General features: G+C 72.2%; 7 protein-coding genes across 7 annotated transcripts; 2 read left to right on the forward strand and 5 right to left on the reverse strand.

Annotated features, from left to right (window-relative positions):
• Positions 1–1498: 1498 nt before the first annotated feature.
• On the reverse strand, positions 1499–3204 carry AURANDRAFT_64112 (hypothetical protein; the record flags this gene model as incomplete). The annotated part of the gene is made up of 2 exons (XM_009038895.1): positions 1499–1972; positions 2263–3204. The coding sequence occupies 2 exons, from the start codon at positions 3202–3204 to the stop codon at positions 1499–1501; spliced, it is 1416 nt and encodes a 471-aa protein (XP_009037143.1).
• A 603-nt stretch (positions 3205–3807) lies between these two features.
• Positions 3808–4017, reverse strand: AURANDRAFT_16921 (hypothetical protein; the record flags this gene model as incomplete). Its single annotated transcript, XM_009038894.1, has 1 exon — positions 3808–4017. A coding segment is annotated over one exon (210 nt), but the record flags the coding sequence as incomplete, so codon positions are not given.
• A 1226-nt stretch (positions 4018–5243) lies between these two features.
• On the reverse strand, positions 5244–6074 carry AURANDRAFT_60080 (hypothetical protein; the record flags this gene model as incomplete). Its single annotated transcript, XM_009038893.1, has 1 exon — positions 5244–6074. One exon carries the CDS (start codon positions 6063–6065, stop codon positions 5322–5324), a length of 744 nt encoding a protein of 247 aa, XP_009037141.1.
• A 2619-nt stretch (positions 6075–8693) lies between these two features.
• On the forward strand, positions 8694–9537 carry AURANDRAFT_26219 (hypothetical protein; the record flags this gene model as incomplete). Its single annotated transcript, XM_009038643.1, has 2 exons — positions 8694–9077; positions 9127–9537. 2 exons carry the CDS (start codon positions 8694–8696, stop codon positions 9535–9537), a joined length of 795 nt encoding a protein of 264 aa, XP_009036891.1.
• Positions 9538–13092: 3555 nt separating this feature from the next.
• AURANDRAFT_15740 (hypothetical protein) lies at positions 13093–13587 on the reverse strand (the record flags this gene model as incomplete). Its single annotated transcript, XM_009038892.1, has 1 exon — positions 13093–13587. A coding segment is annotated over one exon (495 nt), but the record flags the coding sequence as incomplete, so codon positions are not given.
• A 342-nt stretch (positions 13588–13929) lies between these two features.
• AURANDRAFT_15674 (hypothetical protein) lies at positions 13930–14469 on the reverse strand (the record flags this gene model as incomplete). Its single annotated transcript, XM_009038891.1, has 1 exon — positions 13930–14469. A coding segment is annotated over one exon (540 nt), but the record flags the coding sequence as incomplete, so codon positions are not given.
• A 3489-nt stretch (positions 14470–17958) lies between these two features.
• Positions 17959–18717, forward strand: AURANDRAFT_64116 (hypothetical protein; the record flags this gene model as incomplete). The annotated part of the gene is made up of 1 exon (XM_009038644.1): positions 17959–18717. One exon carries the CDS (start codon positions 17959–17961, stop codon positions 18715–18717), a length of 759 nt encoding a protein of 252 aa, XP_009036892.1.
• Between the last annotated feature and the right edge of the window lie 529 nt (positions 18718–19246).

The following is a 19246-nucleotide window of genomic DNA, read 5'->3' on the forward strand; positions in this document are numbered from 1 at the left end:
GGCGCGGCCTCCGGGAGCCGTCGAAGACCTGGCCCTGGTGGTGGTTCGGCGTCGACCAGCGTCTCGCGGTCGCGACAATTTTCGAGAGATTTTGACCGGGACGCGACGGAACGTCGTCACCGACGCGCTCGGTAGGCGTCGACACGGACTCGACGCTCGCGCCGTCGACGCTCTACGCGTCCACGGGCAACGGCGACTTCTCGTCGCCCGAGGAGCTGCGGGCCGCGTTCCCGGAAGACGCGTGGGCGGAGCTCGAGGCCGCGGGCGCCGCCATGGCGAACCTCGCGGCGTCCGTCGGCTGCGAAGCGCACGAGGACGACGCCTGGGCCGCCCTCGACGGGTCGACCTTCGAGAGCTGGATCCGAGCGAACGTGGCGAAAGACGAGGCTCGGGGCGCCCTGCGGTCCATGTGCCGGGGCATGATCGCGCAGGAGCCCGCGGGCGTGAGCCTGCTGTTCACGGTCCGGTCGCTCAAGGGCTGCTGGTCCAGCGGCGACGACGACCAGTACCGCATCCGCGGGGGCACGCAGGGGCCCCTGCTCGCCCTCGCGGCGCGCTTCGGCGGCCGCGTCGCGCTCGATGCGGAGGTCGTCGCCGTGACGGCGAGCGACGGGAAGTGGCGCGTGGCGCTCCGGTCCGGGGCCCGCGTGTTAGCGAAATACGTCGTCGTCACGGGTCCTCCCGCCGTCGTCGCGAAGATCCGCGCGCCCGCGTTTTCCGCGATCACGAAGCAGCTGCTCCAGCGCATGCCCATGGGCGCGTCGACGAAGTACTTCCTGATCTACGACGAACCGTGGTGGCGCGCCTTCCACTCGGGCCAGGTCGTCGTGACGGACCCGGACCCGGCGACGGCGCGGGACGTCTACGTCTACGCGTGCGAGGACCACAGCCCCTACAGTGGCCTGCGCGCCCGCGGCCCCGGCGCGCTTATGTGCTGGATCGAGGGCGCGTGCAACCTGCGCTTCGACGGCCTCACGGAGGCCGAGCGGCGCGCGCACGTGACGTCGCTCTTCGCCGGCGCGTTGAAGAACGACTCGCGGCTCTACGCGCCGACGCACGTCGTCGCCCACGACTGGAAGGCGCAGCCCTTCGCGGAGGGCGCCTACACGTCCTACTTTCCGCCGGGATGAGTCAGGGCGCGTTCTGGCGCGAAGCGCTCGCGCCTGTGTGGAAATCAACCACTGGTTTGGATTTTTGGACGGATCGATTGCTCTCGTCGAGTTCTCGAAGCACGGCCGAAGAGGCTGCGTCGAACTTGTCGCATATGCGCACATTGAAGTCGGGTTGAAGATTTGAATTCCACACAGGCTCGCCCAGCAGAAGGCGCCGGGCCTCTTCCTCGCGGGCTCCGACTACGTCGCGGGCTACGGCGCGGGCTATATCGAGGGCGCCGTCCGCTCGGGCCAGGCCGCGGCGGCGGCCATCCTCGGTTCACTACTTCCGTAAATTGAAGAACACAGGGCCCCCCCGCGCGGGCACGGACGGGGGGCGGCGGCGCCTAGGCGGCCGCGGCGGCCTTGGGCACCGGGTCCGGGAGCCAGGCCTGGGGCGAGGGCGGCGTCGGCATGGCGCTCGGCGAGACGGGCTCCGAGTCGGAGTCGGAGTCGGCGGCGAGCTTCTGGAAGAGCATGGAGCCCTTCTTGCTCGTGACGCGCCGCGGCGGCGGGCCGTTCGGGCTGATCTTCGGCGCGTCCTTGCCGAAGACGTCCGGCGAGTCCGGCTCGCCGGCCTCGGGCAGGCGCGGCGTGAAGCTGAGGCCGCTGCCGTTGAGCGACGGCGACCGCGCGGCCTCGGGCCGCGGCGGCAAACGCGCGCGGAAGCCCCGCGCGGCGGCCTGGAGCCGCGACGCCGCGGCCTCGTCGGCGCCGTGGAGCGACGCGACGGCGGCCGCGGCGTCGGCGTCGAGCAGCGCCGCCGCCCGGGCGAAGCGACCGACCCAGGGCGGCAGCGGGCCCACGCCGAGCTCGTCTGCCTGTGCCGAAATCAACCACTGTCTCGGCGGTCCCGGCCAAACTTCGAGCCTCTCGAGCTCGATCACATCGAAGTCGATTCGGCTGATTTTTGGACGAATCGATTGCTCTCGTCGAATTCTCCACGGAGCCAGAACAAGTCGCGTCGAAACTGTCGCATACGCTCACGTTGAAGTCGGGTTGAAGATGTGATTTCGGCCCGGTCGTCCGCGAGCGCGGAGCAGAACGCCGCGCCGTTGCGCGCGAGGAGGTCGAAGCCCGCCCCCGGCCAGTCCGGCTCCAGGGCCCGCACGGCGGCCCGCGCCTCGGCCTCGGACCGCTTGCAGTCGCCGAGGTAGACGGACTGGCGGTACGTGTGGCCCGGCGCGCGCCGCGGCCGGCCCGCGTAGACGCCCGTCCGCCGCCCCGCCCGCGGCCCGAAGCTCCACTCGTCGCCTAGGACCTCGAGGCCCGCGTGGAGCAGGCCCGCCTCGCCGAGCAGCGCCTGGGCCGACGGCTCGAGGTGCGCCAGGTTCGACGCGTGGCCCACGGCGTAGACGTGGAGCGTCACCGGCGCGGACGCCTTGGACGCCATGGCCGCGATGGCTTGCTCGTCGGGCTGGGGCCGCTCGCGCGGCGCGAAGGTCCCCTCGAGGCGCCCGCCGCCGCAGGCCAGGAGCGCGGCCTTGAGCGGGCCCCTGAGCGGGTGGTCGACGCGGCGGAGCGCGGGGCCGACGGTCAGCGTCTGCGCCGGCGCGTCCGTCTTGAAGCGGTCGACGCCGTCGTGGAACGCGCGCGTCTCGAGGCGGTTCGCGAGGCGCATCTCGACGACCTCGCCCTCGCCCTCGTCGTCGAGGATCGACGTCCGCCGCGGCGTCCACGTGTCCGGGCCCGCGTGGTCCCGGGGCTTCTGGAAGGCCTCGGCCGCCGCGCCCTTCAAATCCACGCGGCGCCCGAACATGCCGTAGGGCGTGCCCGGGCACTCGGGGAGCGGCTCCTCCTCCTCCGGCGCGTCCGGCGGCGGCGGCGCGGCGCCGTCGCCGTCGAGGCGCTGCGGCGACGCGTCGCTCCCGTTCCAGCGGACGCCCGGCGCCGGGTCCGGCACGGCGTAGCTGCCCGTGTCGATGTCCGTCAGATTCTCCTTGAGGCCCTTGAGCCGCTCCTCGCGCCCGCTGAAGAGGTAGGGCGTCGGCGGGTCCGAGCCCACGGGCGTCTCCGGCCGCGGCTCCGCGGCGTCGCCCGCCGCGACGGCCATGGCGCCGTTCGCGTACGGTCTCGAGAGGTGCTTCTCGTCCGCCGCGGATCACCCGGCCGCCGGCGCCCGCCGGCGGATGGGCTGCCCCGTCTCCGCCACCACCTTCACGGGGCCAGCCCTTCAATGAGCCAGCCGATCCTTGAAAGTGTTAGGAGTAACTACCGATCTCCACCTTGAACCTCATACTTGAACCTCTGCTTTTGCTGCTGGACGGCACATGCGTCCCCAGGTGCGGCGGATGAGGACGGGGCGTTGCGCGTCTCGGTCGCATCGCTGTCGCGCGTCGCGAAGACGTCGTGAGTCCTCCCTTCCGCGTCGAGCGCTCGCGCGACGACCGCCTCGCCGCGGCTCGCGCGGTTCCAGCCGCGCCGGCGCCGCCGGTCAACGCGAGGCGCACGCTAGAGCAACTCGAGCGGACAGGGGTTACTTGGGGTCTCCCAGAGCGGGGCGCGGAGTCCGCGCGCCGCTCGAAAGCGCGCGGCCGCCGCGCCCCTCGGCGGCGGAGATGTTGGTGGGCGGGAGCGGGGTGCGTCTGCGAACGAATGCTGCGTCGTGGCCTGCAGCGACGAGCGCCTAGTAGGAGTCCTCGTAGCGCGGCTCGGGGCGCGGCGCGCCCTGGACGTAGTCGCCCTCCGGGCCCGTGACGGAGACGGCGCGCTCGCGGCCGTTCTGGTCCATCTCGATCTCGAACTCGACGTTCTCGCCCTCGGCGAGGGAGCGGAACCCCCGGGCGTAGATCTGCGTCTGGTGCACGAAGACGTCGCCGCCGCCGTTGTCGGGCGTGATGAAGCCGTAGCCCTTGACGGTGTTGAACCTGGGGGACGTCGCCGTGAGTTGTTGCAGCCGTGCGGGGCGCGGCGGCGGGGCGGGGGGGGGGACGGGGCGCCGCTCGTTCGGGCGGCGCGGGGGCGGGGGCGGGCCGCGGCGGCGCGCGCGGAGGGAACCGCAACTACGTCTGAACGGGCGCCGGCGCGCGCCACTTGACCGTGCCGATCTTCTTCTCGTCGGACCTGCGGCGTCGCGGGCGTCGCGGCGCTGGCCCCGCTGGATTTTGGAGCTGCCGGGCGCCGGGGGGGCGGCCCCGCGCCCGCCGAAACGGGCGAATCGCTGACGCCGCGTTCCTCGCATCTCGATGCCGGAGAACATGCGCACCGGCGCGCGAACCGGCGCCATCGTGAGGCCCGCGCGCGGGACGAAGGCGCGGCAGGACCGGACGGCGGTGGCGAGGAACATGATGGCAGAGGCAAAGTACATCAATCTAGTGGTATCGCTGGTGGAGGCTCTGCTCGTCTTGCGGAGCGTGGAGCTCAACACTCATCGAGGTCAACATCTATCCTGAGGGCAAACATCACCGCGCGGCCGCTTGACCTCGAGTCTGAGCCTCAGTTTGATCGACCCGAACGCCAACCGGCAGCCCCGCGTCTCCGGCCGCCTCGACGGTCCGCAGCACCATGCCTCGCACGAGCTCGCGCCTGGCGAAGATCGAGGAGGAAAACAAGGCGGCGGAGGAAGCGAACAAGCGCGAACTGGAAAAGCTGCGGGCCGTGCTGGCATCCAAGGAGAAGAAGACGAAGAAGCCCGCGAAGACGAAGACGGTGTCGAAGAAGTCCCGCAAGGTGGCCGCGGAGAAGGCGGGGCAGCTGCTGACCGTGGTGCAGATGCTCAAGAAGAAGCTGCTGGCGCCGGGGCCCATCACGCTCGACCACCACAAGTCGAAGCCGACGCGCATCACGAAGAAGGTGCGCGCGCATTCCAACCGCGCGCGTCGACCGCGCGCGCGCGCAGGGCGTGCTGAACAAGGACGGCAGCATCGAAGCCAAGGGCGTCGTCTACGCGCGTCTTCCCGGGTCCCCGAGAGAGCGCGCCGCGGACGGCGCGCGGCCCGAAACACACCGCCATAGGCCACGCCGAACTCGTGGGTGCAGCACTGCCTCAGCGACCACCCCGTGCCCAAGTGCAACCCGTTCGTCGTGCTCCACGTCGGCGGCCAGACGCTGGCCGCGATCCGCGACGGCGCGCGGTCCTAGGCGTCCGTCGTTCGAGCGTTACGGAGCAAAGCGTCGGGGCGCGCGGGCGGGCGTGGCAGGGCGCGCGCGGCGCGCGGGCGATCCGGCGCCCTAGGCCGCGATGCGCGCGACGACGGCGGTGATCTCCGCCTCCGTGTAGACGTGGAAGCCGCCGTCCTTGGTCACCGAGGCGACGTCGACGTTGTCCGTCGTGAGCTTGTCCTCCATGACCTGCTTGAGCGTGCTGAGCGCGAGCACCTCCGCGTCGGCGAAGGACATGGACTCGCTGTAGCTCTCCTGGAGGTTCGACTGCGCGCCCTCGCCCCCGGAGCCCATGGCCTTGGCCTTGTACTGCGTGAAGGTGCCGCTGGGGTCCGCGTAGTAGAGCTGGGCGCCGTCGTCGTCGTAGCCCGCGACGAGGAGCGCGACGCCGAAGGGGCGGCTCATCTTCGAGCCGCCGCCCTCGCGCTCCTCGCTGTCCTCGCCGAAGGACAGCGCGAGGTCGCAGACGCTCTGGGTCAGCGCCGTCGTCGGCATGGGCTCGTCGTAGGTGAAGCGGTGGTTCTGCGCCTCGACGCGCGCGTGGTCCACGAGCGTCCGCGCGTCCGCGATCAGGCCGGACATCGCCGCGCCGCAGTGCGAGTCGATCTCCATGACCTTCTCGATGGAGCTGCTCTCCATGAGCGTCGACGTGACGCGCTTCTCCACGGCGAGCACCACGCCGTCGGCCGTCTTGATGCCGATGGACGTCGACCCGAGCTTGACGGCCTGGATGGCGTACTCCACCTGGAAGAGGCGGCCCTCGGGGCTGAACGTGTTCACGCCCCGGTCGTACTCGCTCTTCGCCATGAACATGGTGGCGGACCAGGCAGCGACGAGCCCCGCAGAGCCCGCGCGCTAAGAAAAGGAGGCGCACCGGCGGCCGCTGAGGCGTCGGAGGCGCGGACAGCGAAGGCGCTCGAGTCGACTTCGGCGCGGCAAGAGCTCGTCGAGGGACGATGGTGCCCTGACTTCCAGCGCTCCGCCGGTCGCCCTCGCGCCTTGCACGCGGCTCCTGAGCGACGCGCAAACTCCTCAAAGATACGCTCTTGCGAGTGGCAACGCGCGCGGCGACGCGCGCGCGCGATCCTGCACTCGCGCACTAGAACCACACCAGCATGCTGCGCCTCGCCGTCGCGCTCTGCGCGCTCGCGCGCGCGGCGGAAGAGTACCCGGACTACGTGCTCGTCGAGGAGCACCACCACGTCGTGCCATTTCTGCTCGAGGCCGTGGCGTCGGGCAAGCTCGCCGCGGGCGCGACGCTCGTGCACTTCGACAGCCACCACGACGGCGGCCTGCCCGAGAAGCTCTGGACCGAGAGCGAGACCCACGACGCGCTGCTCGAGCACGTGCACATCAACAACTTCCTGCTCGCGCTCGCGTGGAAGGGCGCCGTCGAGCACGTCGTCTTCGTGGAGCCGCCGTGGTCCGTGCAGTGCGTCAAGCTCCACAACGTGACGATGGAGCTGCGCGTGGGCCTCGACGAACCCGGCGGCGCCGCGCGCGTCGCCGTCGCCGGCGACGCGAGCCTCATGGACGGCTTCTTCGACGCGGGCCAGGTCGCGGAGCGCCGCGGGGACCTCCACCTGCCGCAGGCGCTGCGCTACACCGTCGTCGCTCTGGAGGACGCCGCGGCGGTGCTGCCGGGCCTCGTCGGCGCACACGACGTCGTCCTCGACGTCGACCTCGACGCCTTCGGGACGACGAGCCCCGGCGCGCTGACGCTGCGGACGGCCGTCCCCGCGCCGGACCTCCGGCGGCTCTACCGCCTCGCGCACGACCTGTGCGTCTTCGACGGCGGCCACGACTTCTCCAGGGCCCCGCCGGCGGACTGCGCGCGCGAGCCGACGAAGCTCGACGGCCCCGCGCCGCTCCACCACAACTTCCTCGTCGGCGCGGTCGTCGACGCGTTCAAGAACCGCGGCTTCAACTTGAAGCACGACGCGGCGCGCCTCGGCAAGATCGCGGAGATCGTGCGGCTCCGCGAGGCCGCGCTCGTGGGCCTCGAGGAGCGGCACGGCAACGTGAGGAACAAGGTCGCCGGCTTCCTCGACCAGCCCTACGAGACGAACCCGGCCGTCGTCGACGGCGCGATACGGGCGTTTTCGGCCGTCGCGAAGCTGCTCCCGCGGCCCAAGGTCGTCACGTTGGTGCGGTCGCCCTTCTACGCGCCCGCGGAGACGTTGGGCACCGTCGAGTGCCACGCCGCCGACGCGCTCGTCGAGCTCTACGGGCGGGGCGGCGTCCTGCGGCACCACGCGGGCGTCGACGTCGACCGCGTGCACTGCGCGGCGCGCCACCCGTCGACGTCCGTCGCCGACGCGGGCGTGCTGGACCACGTCGACCGGCGACGGCTCCACGAGGAGAGCGTCGACGCGCTCTTCGCCTTCGACGGCGAGGCGCGCGACGACGCGCGCGACGTCACGGTGCAGTTCGCGAACGACCGCGGCGAGGACGTCGCGCTCTTCTGGCGCGAGACGAAGCTCGCGGAGCTCGGCCCGGGCCGGCACCAGGGCTTCAACACGCTCGCGGGCGAGCCCTGGACCTTCAGGTCCGCCGACGGCGGTACGAAGCTCCTCTCGCTCGTCGTCGACGCGCGCGACGGCGCGCAGCAGCGCTACTCGTCGACGCGCGGCCTCGTGCCCTTCGACGAGACGCCCGTGAAGCTCGTCGTCGTGGCGCCGACGCGGCGCGCGTCCGCGCCGGACGACGACGACGACGACGGCGCCGCCGCGGACGAGCCGGCCTACTACTACCGCGGGACGGCCGACGAGGCCGAGCTCCGGGTCCACTTCGACACGGGCAACGGCGAGGTCTTCTTCCGCCAGCTCAACTACGGCCAGACCCTCCGCGTGGACACGTTCCACGGCCACGTCTGGCACATCTACGAGGGCGGCGACCGCCTCAACACGATCACCGTCGACGCCGCGAACGGCCGCGAGCAGTCCTTCGGCGCCGAGGAGCTGTGAGCGCCGGCCCTAAGACCCAAGCTGAACAAAGCCAACTCAAAGCCGAGCCGAGAATACTACCGAGAATGTCGGCTTCAGGTACTCATGTTGAAGTTATGTACAAAAAGGTGAAGTCCTAGTTGGCGAGCCTCTGAGCTGCACATCGGGCGCCACCGAGGCCCTCGTCCGTCGTCACTTGGCGGCTGTTTCCTGCTGGCCGGCACTGCGCTTTCGCCAGCACGCGTCCGGCGGCGCGCGGCGCACCAGCCACCGAAGCGCCATGGGCGGCGGCGCGCCGCCGGCGAAGGCGGAGGAGCTCGCGACGCCCGTCGTGCAAGGGCTGCTCTCCGTGGGCGTGCTCTGCTGCTTCAGCGTGAGCTCGCTGACGCAGGAGGCGCTGACGAGCAAGCGCTACGGCGCCGATGAGGCGCCGTTCCACTTCAAGAACTTCCTGCTCTTCGCGCAGTCCGTCGCCGCGGCGGCCGTCGCGCTCGGCATGCTCGCGCGGCCGCGGGCGCCGCGCGCGGCCGGCGCGGGCGACGGCGAGCGGCACTACGCGCGCTGGGTCGTCGTCGTCGGCGCCTACTACGCGAGCCACTGGCTCGGCCTCGCGTCGCTGCACCACCTCAGCTACCCGGTGCACGTGACCTTCAAGAGCTGCAAGGCGATCCCCGTCGTCATCGGCGAGCGGCTCCTGACGACGAAGCGCCACGGCGCGGCCAAGCTCTGCGGCGTCTTCGCCATGTGCGTCGGCGTCGCGCTCTTCCTCCTTTTTACGCCCGAGGAAGCCGCGCACGCCGAGCGGTCGACGTCGCTCCGGGGCGTCGTCCTCGTCGTCGGCGCGCTCCTCGCCGACGGCACGCGCGTCCGCCGGCGCCGCGTTTTTTTTCGTTCCGGATCCGCGCGTCCCTAGGTACGCGGGCTACCAGACCGCGCTCGTGTCGCGGTGCGCGAGCGAGTGGACGCTCATGCTGCACATGAACGCGTGGCAGGGCCTCCTCTCCTACGCGACGTGCTGGAGCAACGGCGACGAGGCCTCCCGCGCGCTGGCCTTTGTGCGCGCGCACCCGGACGTGTCGCTCGACCTCGGCGCGTTCCTCGTGTCCAAGGCGCTGGGGACGCTCTGCGTCTACAAGCTCCTCCGCGAGTCCGGCACCATCGTCGTCGCCACGATCACGACGCTCCGCAAGGTCCTCTCCGTCCTCCTCTCCGTCGCCATCTTCGGCCACGCGGTCGGCCCCGTCCAGTGGGCCGCGCTCGCGCTCGTCTTCCTCCACAAGTACGTCGGCGAGTACGCCGCCGCCGCGCTCGTCGAACGGAAGAAGCCCAAGGCCGCCTAGGGGGGGGGCTTACGCGGGTCTAGCGCGGGCGGCGGCGACGCGAGCGGCGACATGTGTGTCGCAGCGCGCGAGGGCCTTGCTTGTGCAGCGATCGGCTCGCTCGCCGAGCTGCTTCAAAGCGGCATGGCCTACATCGCTTGTGTGCCTTTGACACGCGAGTGATTCGCCGCCAGCGCGCCGCCGCGGTCCACCGCGACGCCAGCGACCGCACGTGCGCAGCGCATCCGGCGCGCCGGCGCGCGCCGCCGAACGCCATGGCGCGGACGTCGGTGGAGTCGATGCTCAAAACACTGAACCTCATGGCCTACTACGATAACTTCAAAATCGAGCGCGTCGAAGATGTGGAGACGGTGCGGAACCTGACCATCGAGGAGTTCCGGTTAATCGGCGTCGACGACGAGTCCGCGAAGCGCATCCAGCGCTGGGCCTTCGACGAGCAGAACCGCCAGCGCGACAGCGAGCGCGCCGCCGCGGTGCAGGCGGCGCCCGCGGCGCCCGCGGGCACCTGGGCGGCGGCCGTCGTCGCCGGGCCCCGGACCGCGCCCGCGCCGGCGCCCGCGCGGCCCGGCGGCGACGCCGGCGGCGCCGGCGACGCGCCGGAGAAGAAGTCGAACCGCCAGCTTAGACGGGAGAAGGAGAAGTTAGAGAAGTTAGAGCGGAAGGAGCTCGAGCAGAAGGAGAAGGACCGCAAGAAGGACCGCAAGAAGGAGAAGGAGGCCGCGAAGAAGGCCGAGAAGCGCACCGCCTCGCCGGCGGTGACGCTCGGCGACCTCCTCCCGACTCCAAAGGCGCCGGCCCCGAAGGCGCCGGCCGCGCCGGGCCGCCGGGTCGCCGGGGCCGCGCCGAAGCCCGGCCAGAGCCTCACGGGCGCGATCGTCGAGATCTACGAGGACCTGCGGCGGAGCGACCGCGAGGCCCTCCGGAGCCACGCGAGGCGCTTCTCGTGCAAGCTCGACGACGCGCCGCACGTCGTCGTCTCGCTCCGAGACGGGCCGCACCGCGGGCGCTACCTCGTCCCCGTCGGGTTCGACGGCGCGCTCTACGCCAACGGCGCCTGGGCGGGGTCGTGGCGCCGCGACGTGCGCTTCGACGTCGTCGTGAGCGCGCCCGTGGCCAAGGAGGGCCAGGAGCGGGGCGCCGACGCGACCTCCGCGTACGACCACGGCTACGGCTGCAACCCGCGGCCCCTCGCGACCTGGGACGGCGGCAAGCCGAAGCCCGACGCGGACTACCAGCGCGAAGCGCAGCAGTTCCTCTCCGCCCAACCGCGGGGTCGCGGCCGCGGCAAACTCGGCAAGGGCGGCCGCGGCGCCGCCGTCGAGGGCGCGGCCAAGGGCGGCGGCCGCGGCGCCGGCGCCGAGGGCGCGGCCAAGGGCGGCGGCCGCGGCGCCGCCGTCGAGGGCGCGGCCAAGGGCGGCGGCCGCGGCGCCGGCGCCGTCGGCGCCGCGGCCAAGGGCGGCCGCGGCGCCGGCCCCCGGGGCGCGGCGAGGGGCGGCGGCAAGGGCGGCGACGCGTCCGAGTGGCCGACGGCGGCGGACGCGAGCGTCCGCGAGGCCGGGGACGCGCCGCTCCGCGCGGTGAAGTGGTCCGGCGCCAAGGTGCCCGCCGCCGCCGCCGCCGACGGCTCCGACCGGTACGCGTTCCGGTCGGCGCTCGCGCGGCCCGAGCGCCGGCCGAAGGGCACCGGGCTCGCGCGCCCCTACGAGCCCCTGGCGGCCATCGTCGCGCCGCCGGCGCTCGCCGCGGGCCGCCCCGCGGGCGGGCCGCCGCCGCGCCTCGCGCTGCGGCTCAAGCTCGCCGAGGCCGGCGCGCGGCGGCCCGCCGCGCTCGCGGCGGCGCTCGACGACGAGGAGCTGGCCTGGGGCGACCTCGCGCGCGTCTTCGCGCTCGAGGGCGTCGCGGGCGCGTCGGCGATCCTCGAGAAGGTCCGGGGCGTCTCCGCGGGCGCCGTCTGCTGCGTCACGACGCTCCTCGCGAGCGAGGCCCGGGGCGGCGCCGCCGCGCCGCCGCCGCGGCGGCGCTCGCCGCCGCCCGTCGACGACGACCTCCCGCCGCTCCTCGACGCGACCTAAGGGTCCTAGGGGTCGAGGTCGCAGGGCCGCGGCGGCGCCGCGCCGCAGTTCGCGTAGGCGACGCGCGCGTCGCACGCGCACGGCCCGCCCCACGCCGCGTCGGCGCCGTCGAGCTGCGGCGCGTGGCGGGGCACCGGGAGCCCCCAGCGCAGGGGCACGTGGTCCGGCGGGCAGGCGTCGGTCCAGACCTCGCGGCTCCGGGGCAGGTCGGCGCCGCGGCAGTCGAGGATCTCGTAGGAGTAGCCGTGGAACGACCGGAGCAGCTGGATCGTGTCGTAGCCCGCGCGCCGCGCGTCCGCGCACGACTCGGCGTGGGCGCCGTCCGTCGCGTTGCGGCGCAGCGATCTCCCGACGTCGAGCCAGACGCCGGAGCCCGCGGCGCGCCAGAACCAGACCTGGCCGCGGCTGCAGACCTCCGTGGGCGCGCGCTTCGTCTCGAGCCGCGACACGCGGAGCACCTCGACCCAGCGCCCGTCGGGCACGCCGTCGACGTAGACGGCGTCGAGGCGGTCCGGGTCGTAGCGCTGGACGAAGAAGCCCGGGAAGCGGAGCCGCGGCTCGCCGTAGCCGCGCTCGAGGTCGCGCCAGAGCCGCTTGCCGCCGCACCCCCTCCCGGAGACGCACTGGGCCCGGAGCTCCGGGTCCGTGAGCATGGCGGGCGCGACCTTGGCCTCCTCGACGGGCGCCCAGAGCCGGCCCGGCGCTAAATAGCCGTACCTGGGGCACTGGTAGCAGGACCACTGCGCCGCGAACGACGTCCGGTTCGGAACCGAATCCCAGAAGAAGGTCGCCCGCGCCGCGGCCGGCGGAGACGGCACGTCGCCGCCGTAGACGCGCCGCCAGTAGTCGCGCAGCAGCGCGCCCGACGACTCGGCGGCGCCGAGCCACGCGGCCTGCGCCGGTTCCACCTCCGGCCGCAGGCAGTTCTCCCGCAGTTTCGGCGGCTCGCGGTCGCCCATGCAGTAGGCGCGGTACGGCGCCGCGCCGCCGGCGAAGGGGCCGCGCCGGCCGCAGGCGCGGTCGCTGCGAACGCCATGGAGCAGCAGCGCAGCCGCGACGAGCATCATCGGTGCGCATCCATAAGCCCAACTGCTCGTTTGAATTCAAGGTGAATATTTTACACGTCGTGTTGAATTAAAGTTTACAGGAGGTACATGTCGTCGTCCGTCGTCAGCGCCGTGTGCCCCCGGCTCGGCGGGAGCTCGTAGTCGTGGGTCGTCGGCGAGAGCTCGCGCTTCCACTTGCAGCAGTAGACGACGAGGAACAGGGAGAAGAAGGCCGCCGAGACGCCCGCGGCCGCGATGGCCGCCGGCGCGTCGAGGCTCGCGACGGCGATCGTCGGCGCCGCCGTCCTCGTCGCCGCCGAGGGCCGCGGCGTCGGCGCGGGCGCGGGCGCGGGCGACGAATCGCGCGCCTTGGGCCGCGCCGTCGGCGCGGGCGACGCCGCCGGATCCGCGGGCGACGCGGCGCGATAGACGCGCGTGATGTAGACGGGCGCCACGGGCACGTCGTCGAGGCCCCCGGCGACCGTGTGCGTCGCGACGCGCGCGATGGCGTCGAGCGTCGCCAGGGACGCGGCCGCGTCGTCGCCGGCGATCAAGCCGAAGGCGCAGTAGCCGTTGTGGTCGCTCCGGCTGTCGAGGAACTTGTTGTCCGCGTGGTTGATGAAGAATTCCGACGCCGCGGAGTCGGGGTGGTTCGTCCGCGCCATGGCGATCGTCCCCCGCCGGTTGCTGACGCCGGACCGCTCGAGGGGGATGGGATCGCGCGCCGGCTTCTCGTTCATCTCGTCGTCGAAGCCGCCGCCCTGGACCATGAAGTTTTCGATGACGCGGTGGAAGATCAGGCCGTCGAAGAAGCCGTCGTCGACGTAGGCGAGGAAGTTCGCCACCGTCAGCGGCGTCAAGCCCGGCGTGAGCTCGACCGCCATGGACCCGAGGGACGTCTCGATGACGACGACGGGCGACGGGTCGGCGGCCGCGGCGGCGACGGGCGCGGGCGACGGCGCCGCGGGCGCGGCCGTCGCGGCGACGGGCGACGGCGTCGGCGCGGCGACGGGCGGCGGCGTCGGCGCGGCGACGGGCGGCGGCGTCGGCGCGGCGATTGGCGACGGCGTCGGCGCGGCGACGGGCGACGGCGTCGGCGCGGCGACGGGCGGCGGCGTCGGCGCGGCGACGGGCGACGGCGTCGGCGCCTTTGCGGTGCCGTCGCTGGCCCTCGTCGTCGTCGAGGGCCCGTAGGACGGCGACGCCGTCGGCGCGGCGAGCGCCGTCGGCGCCAGCGTCAGCGCCGCAGTCGGCGCGGCCGTCGGCGCCGGCCCGACGCGCCGGACCGACGTGATGAGCACGGGCTCGACGGGCACGTTCTGGAAGGCGTGGCCGTCGACGGTGACGGTGCGCGTCGCGACGGCGGCGATGGCGTCGAGCGTCGCGAGGCCGCGCGACGCGTCGCTCCGGTCGTCCGGCGGCCCGACGAGAAAACCAAAAACCGCGTAGCCCTGGCTCGTGCTCGACGCGTCCAGGTTCGCGTTGTCCTTGTGGTTGACGAAGAACTGGGACGTCGCCGAGGCCGCGACGTTGGTGCGCGCCATGGCGATCGTGCCTCGCCCGTTCGACGTCGCCGACGCCGCCTCGAGCGGGATGGGGTCGCGCGTCGCCCGCTGGTGCATGGCCGCGTCGAAGCCGCCGCCCTGGACCATGAAGTTTTCGATGACGCGGTGGAAGATCAGGCCGTCGAAGAAGCCGTCGTCGACGTAGGCCAGGAAGTTGCTCACGGTCGCCGGCGTCATCTGCGGCGTGAGCATGAAGCGCATGCTGCCGAGGCTCGTCACCATCTCGACCTCCGGCGCCGCGTCCTCGGCGAGCGATCGCCGGTCGTCGCCGCCGGCGACGGCCTGCAGCCACAGCAGACAGAGGAGCACCGCCGAGCTCCTCATGCCGTCGATAATGCTGCGTTTGCGATGTGGCCAATGTTGACGAGGGATTGAACGGCACTGAACCAAGTTGAACCAAACCTCCCGGGATCCCGAGACGAAACCGCGGCGCTTTACACGGACCGCTGGAGCTTGGCGACGCCCTTGGCGAAGTCGCGGTTCTTCTCCTCGAGGCTGAACTTGCGGAGCGTCTTCATGAGCCCCGCCTTCATGGCGTTCTCGAGCTCGTCGAAGCGGTCGAGGATGCGCGCCTCGAGCGCGTCGACGCGCCTGTGCACGGCGCGGAGCGCGGGGGCGTCGACGCGCGGCGGCGCCGGCGGCGGCCGCGCGTCGCTCGTCGCGGGCGCCCGGAGGGCCGCGGCGCCGTCGAGGACGTCCGCGCCGCCGTCGTCGCCGCCGCCGTCCGCGGGCCGCTCGCCGTCGCCGCGCGCGACGGCGGCGTCCGGGTCCGAGTCGCGGCGCCGCGGCGCGTCGGAGAGCGACTCGTGGCGCCCGTCGGGCGGCGGCTCGACGCGCGCGAGGTCGTCGTCCGCGCGGAAGGCGAGCGTGTGCTGCGCCCTCTTCAGCCAGAGGCACGCCGCCAAAGCGACGCGCGCCGTGAGCCCGTCCGGGAGCTTCGACCGCGGCGCGGGCGGGTCGTGGCGGTGCGCGCGCACGGAGCGCTGCTCCTCGAAGTCGTCGAGCACGGACGCGTCGTGCTCCGAGGGCCCGAAGGCGTCGTACGCGCCGCCGGCCGCGCCCCCGGCGAGGCTCCCCCGGTCGCGCGGCCGGCCGCCGCGCAGGCTCCGCCCGCAGCTGCGATAGCACGACCGCGGCTCGCCGTCGTCCGCGAGGCCGTAGCGCACGACCGCGTGGCGCACGGCCGTGAGGTGGCGCGTCGACGTGAGCCGGCCGTAGAACGCCGCGCGCCGCGCGGCGACGAGGCGCCCCATGGCGACGCCGAAGTTCGGGAACTCGTCCCGCAGCGCCCGGAAGTTCGGCGCCGACAGCACGAGGAGCTCCGACGAGTCGAGGGACCGCGCGGAGTAGGGGTGCTTCGCCGTCTTGGTGGCCGCGATGGAGTAGTGCGCGAACGAGTCGCCGCGCCGGAGCGTCGCGAAGCCCGCGCGCGGCTCGACGTCGAGGTCCGCCGCGACGCCGGGGGGGAGCGTGATGAGCAGCGCGATGGACCCGTTGGCGATGAAGTAGAGGTCGTTGCCCACCTCGCCCTCGCGGACGACGATCGCGCCCGGCGCGACGCGCGTCAACACCAGCTTCAGGCAGACCTTCGCGAGGCACTGGGCGTCCAAATTGTCCAGGAACGCCACGGACTGGATGATCGCGCGGTTGTTGTGCAGCGTCACCTCCGTCCGCAGGAACGACGGCAGCTCGAGCAAAATCTCGTCCTCGTCCCAGACGGACGTCCGCTGCCAGAGGTAGGAGAAGTGGCTCCGGATCTGCAGCTTGATGGCCAGCGGGAGGTCGCGGTGCCGCATGTAGGCGTTGATGCGCGCGACCTTCTCCTTGATCTGCGTCAGGCTCATGTCCTCGCGCGTGAGCATCGCCGCGACGTCGCCCATGACGTAGCCGAGGCAGCACGTGCCCGCGAACTGGACGAAGATGGTCCAGAACATCTCGCCGTCGCTCACGGGCTTGACGTCGCCGTAGCCCACGGTCGTGAGGGTCGTGAAGGCCCAGTACCTGCGCGCGCGCGCGTCCGCGCGGGCCGCGGCGCGCGAGGAAGACGCCGCGGGCGGACAGCGCGACGACGTAGAGCCGCCAGGGGTCCGGGTAGGACGCGTCGCGGTGGTAGCCCGCGGCCGAGCGCACGGCCGCGAGGCGCTCCGCGGCCGTCACGTCGCCGAGGAGCACGTCGCTCGCGTTGCGGAGCTGCGCCTCCGAGAGGAAGAAGTCGTCGTCGTCGTTCTTGTAGAGCGCGTGGCCGTCGTTGAAGTAGTCCGCGACCCAGGTCTGGGCGCCCCAGCCGTCGCCCGCCGTGCCGCCGCCGTCGGCGATGAGCGCGAAGATGCACGCGGCGAGGTGCGCCATGAGCAGCACGCCCATGATGAGGTGCACGAAGTGGCGGCCGTCGGCGAGGAGCTGGTGGCTCGGGTCGTCGTCCCACTGGCTCGCGCCGTTCATGAGCTTGGCGAGCTTGAAGAGCTTGAGCATGCGGCTCACCTTGAGGATCTTCAAAAGCCGCGTGAGCGAGCTCGCGCGGCCCGCGGACCGGTTCTCGTTGTGCTTGATGAGCAGGAAGATGTGCGTGAAGGGCACGCTCGCCAGCAGGTCGATGGTCGCGAAGCCCTTGAGGTAGGTCTTGGCCTACCGAGCGCGTCGGTGACGATGGCTCGTCGTGTCCCCGGTCGAAAGCTCTCGAAACTCGCCGCGGGACGCCGGTCTTCGCGATGACGTAGCGGCTCTCGACGACGCCGCCCTGGACGACGATGCCCGTCTGGAACGTAATCAAAAAGTCCGCGAGGAAGCACATGTCCATGGCGAGGTTCAGCGACTCGATGGGCGAGAAGGGGCCGCTGTTGGACCGCTCGAAGCAGAGCTGGTAGGGCGTGATGATGAGGCAGAGCATGAGCACCTGCGCCGGAACCAACCAGTGGAACGCCCCGTCCGGCAAAAGCTTCGAACCTCTCGAGCTCGGTCGCGTCGACGTTGTTTCGGCTGAGTTTCGGACGGATCGTGTTCTCTCGGCGACTGCTTTTCAGACAGGAGAGCAACGATATCCTGCAAACACATGCCTATTGAAGTCGCGTTGTTTCCTGCGCGGACGAGCGCGAAGCCCGTGCACGAGTCCCAGCGGAGCTTGAGCGGCGCGAGCGGGTGGATGACGCCGACGCGCGCGTCGAGCCAGCTCGAGATCTGGTAGAGGCCCCGGCTCGCCGTCGTCGCGTGGCGCTTCGGCGTCGTCCGCCGCCGGTCGTCGCCGCCGCGCGCCGCGAGGCCGCCCGAGTCGACGACGGCGATCTGCGCGTCGCGCCGCCGCTGCTCCACGGGCAGCTCGAGGCGCCCCTTGGCGAAGCGCTTGTGGAGCCGCTTCATGAGCTGCAGGCGCCGCGACTGCTCCGCGGTCCGCAGCGGCAGCCCCGTGCGCAGCCGCCCCCAGAGCATCTTGCTCCGCGCCTGCTGGGCCGAGCTCAGCGGCGAGCGCATGCCGCTCACGGCGTTGGGGAGCTGGTCCCAGATCGTCTTCTTCCGCTCCCGCGTCATGGAACGCCACCCCCGCCTACCAAACCGACGATCCCAACCCGACGCCAACCGCGGCCATCCCGGCTTCTTTCGTCCCGTTTGCCCTACGGCCTCAAAGATGCACCAACATTGAAGCTTGTCGAGCGACAATTGATCGTGCGTCCGACCCGCCGCCGCCGAAGCTTGTTTCAAGTCGGGCCCAAGCAGCCGAAGCACGTGACCAACGAAGCAGCAAGCATGAGAGCGCCCCTCCTCGCGACGCTGGCGCTCACGACGTCGGCGAAGCTGTCGCCCGAGTGGCGCGTCGTCGCGGAGAACCGGGGCGTCGTCACGCGGGCCCGCATCGACGAGGCGTCGCAGCTCTGCGCCGTCCACGGCGAGGCCGTCGTGGGACTGTCCATGGCCGAGCTCATGACCGTCTTCTTGGACCTGGAGCAGTACGACAAGTGGGACGACACGCTCGTCGAGAAGCGGCAGTGGCGGGCGGACGGCGCGGACTTCATCTACCAGCGCTTCCAGCAGCCCTGGCCCGTGCGCGACCGGGAGCTCGTGCTCAAGATGACGACGTACCCGTACCCCGACGAGAACCGCCTCGCCGTGCGCTACGAGTCCGTCGACGACGGCACGCCCGTCGCGCGCGGCGCGGTGCGGACCAAGGCCCAGAAGGTCTGGTGGAACTTCACGGCCGTGTCCGAGACGGAGACGCTGATCTCGCACTACTCCTGCGTGGACCCGGGCGGCGCCATCCCGGGCTGGGCGCGGGACCTCGTCGTCCAGAAGTGGTGCGCGTCGCAAATCTTGGCGCTCGTCGAGACGGCCAAGGAGCTCGGGCTGGCGCCCGTCGAGGAGTTCCTGGGCTGGGGCGCGCCCAAGGCCGTGGAGCTGCTGAGCTACAAGGCGCAGTCCGAGGAGTGCGAGGAGGGGGGCGTCGCGACGTGCCCGAGTCCGACGCCGCGGCCCGTGCCGCCGGAGGCCGCCTTCGCCTTCGAGCCGTGAGGCGCCGCCGCAATTAACCGACCCCTTTGTTGTCCTTTTTTTTTTCGTGTTCATCGTTGTGCACAGTCGCGCGCGGGAGAGTTGAGGAGAATGGCGGGAGAACAGCGTCAACGAGTCATCAACGTCCGCCCGCGGGAGGCAAGCCGCCGGCCGCGTCACATCGCGGCGCCGCCACCGACGCAGTGCAATTGCAAAGCGGTCACATAGCAGCGCCGCCACCGACGCAGTCCACTTGCAAAGCGCACACCGCCGCCGCTAGACGCCGCGTCACATTAGCCCGACGCAGTCGCCTGCAAAGCACACACACGACGATGCTGCTCCGCACGCTCGCAAACACCCTCGCGCGCCCGACGCGGCGCCGCTTCGCGCTGCCCGCGAAGCAAACGTCGAGCGCGAGCATCGCCGAGAAGCAGCGGCGGGCCATCGTCGACGCCTCCGAGGACCTCGGCGCCGCGCTCGGCGTCGGCGGCTTCGGCGAGGAGCTCAGCGGCGTGCTGCGGCGCGTGCTCATGTCGCGCATGGTGCCCGC

The sequence above is a fragment of the Aureococcus anophagefferens genome (genome assembly GCF_000186865.1).
Source record: "Aureococcus anophagefferens unplaced genomic scaffold AURANscaffold_9, whole genome shotgun sequence".
Taxonomy (NCBI): domain Eukaryota; class Pelagophyceae; order Pelagomonadales; family Pelagomonadaceae; genus Aureococcus; species Aureococcus anophagefferens.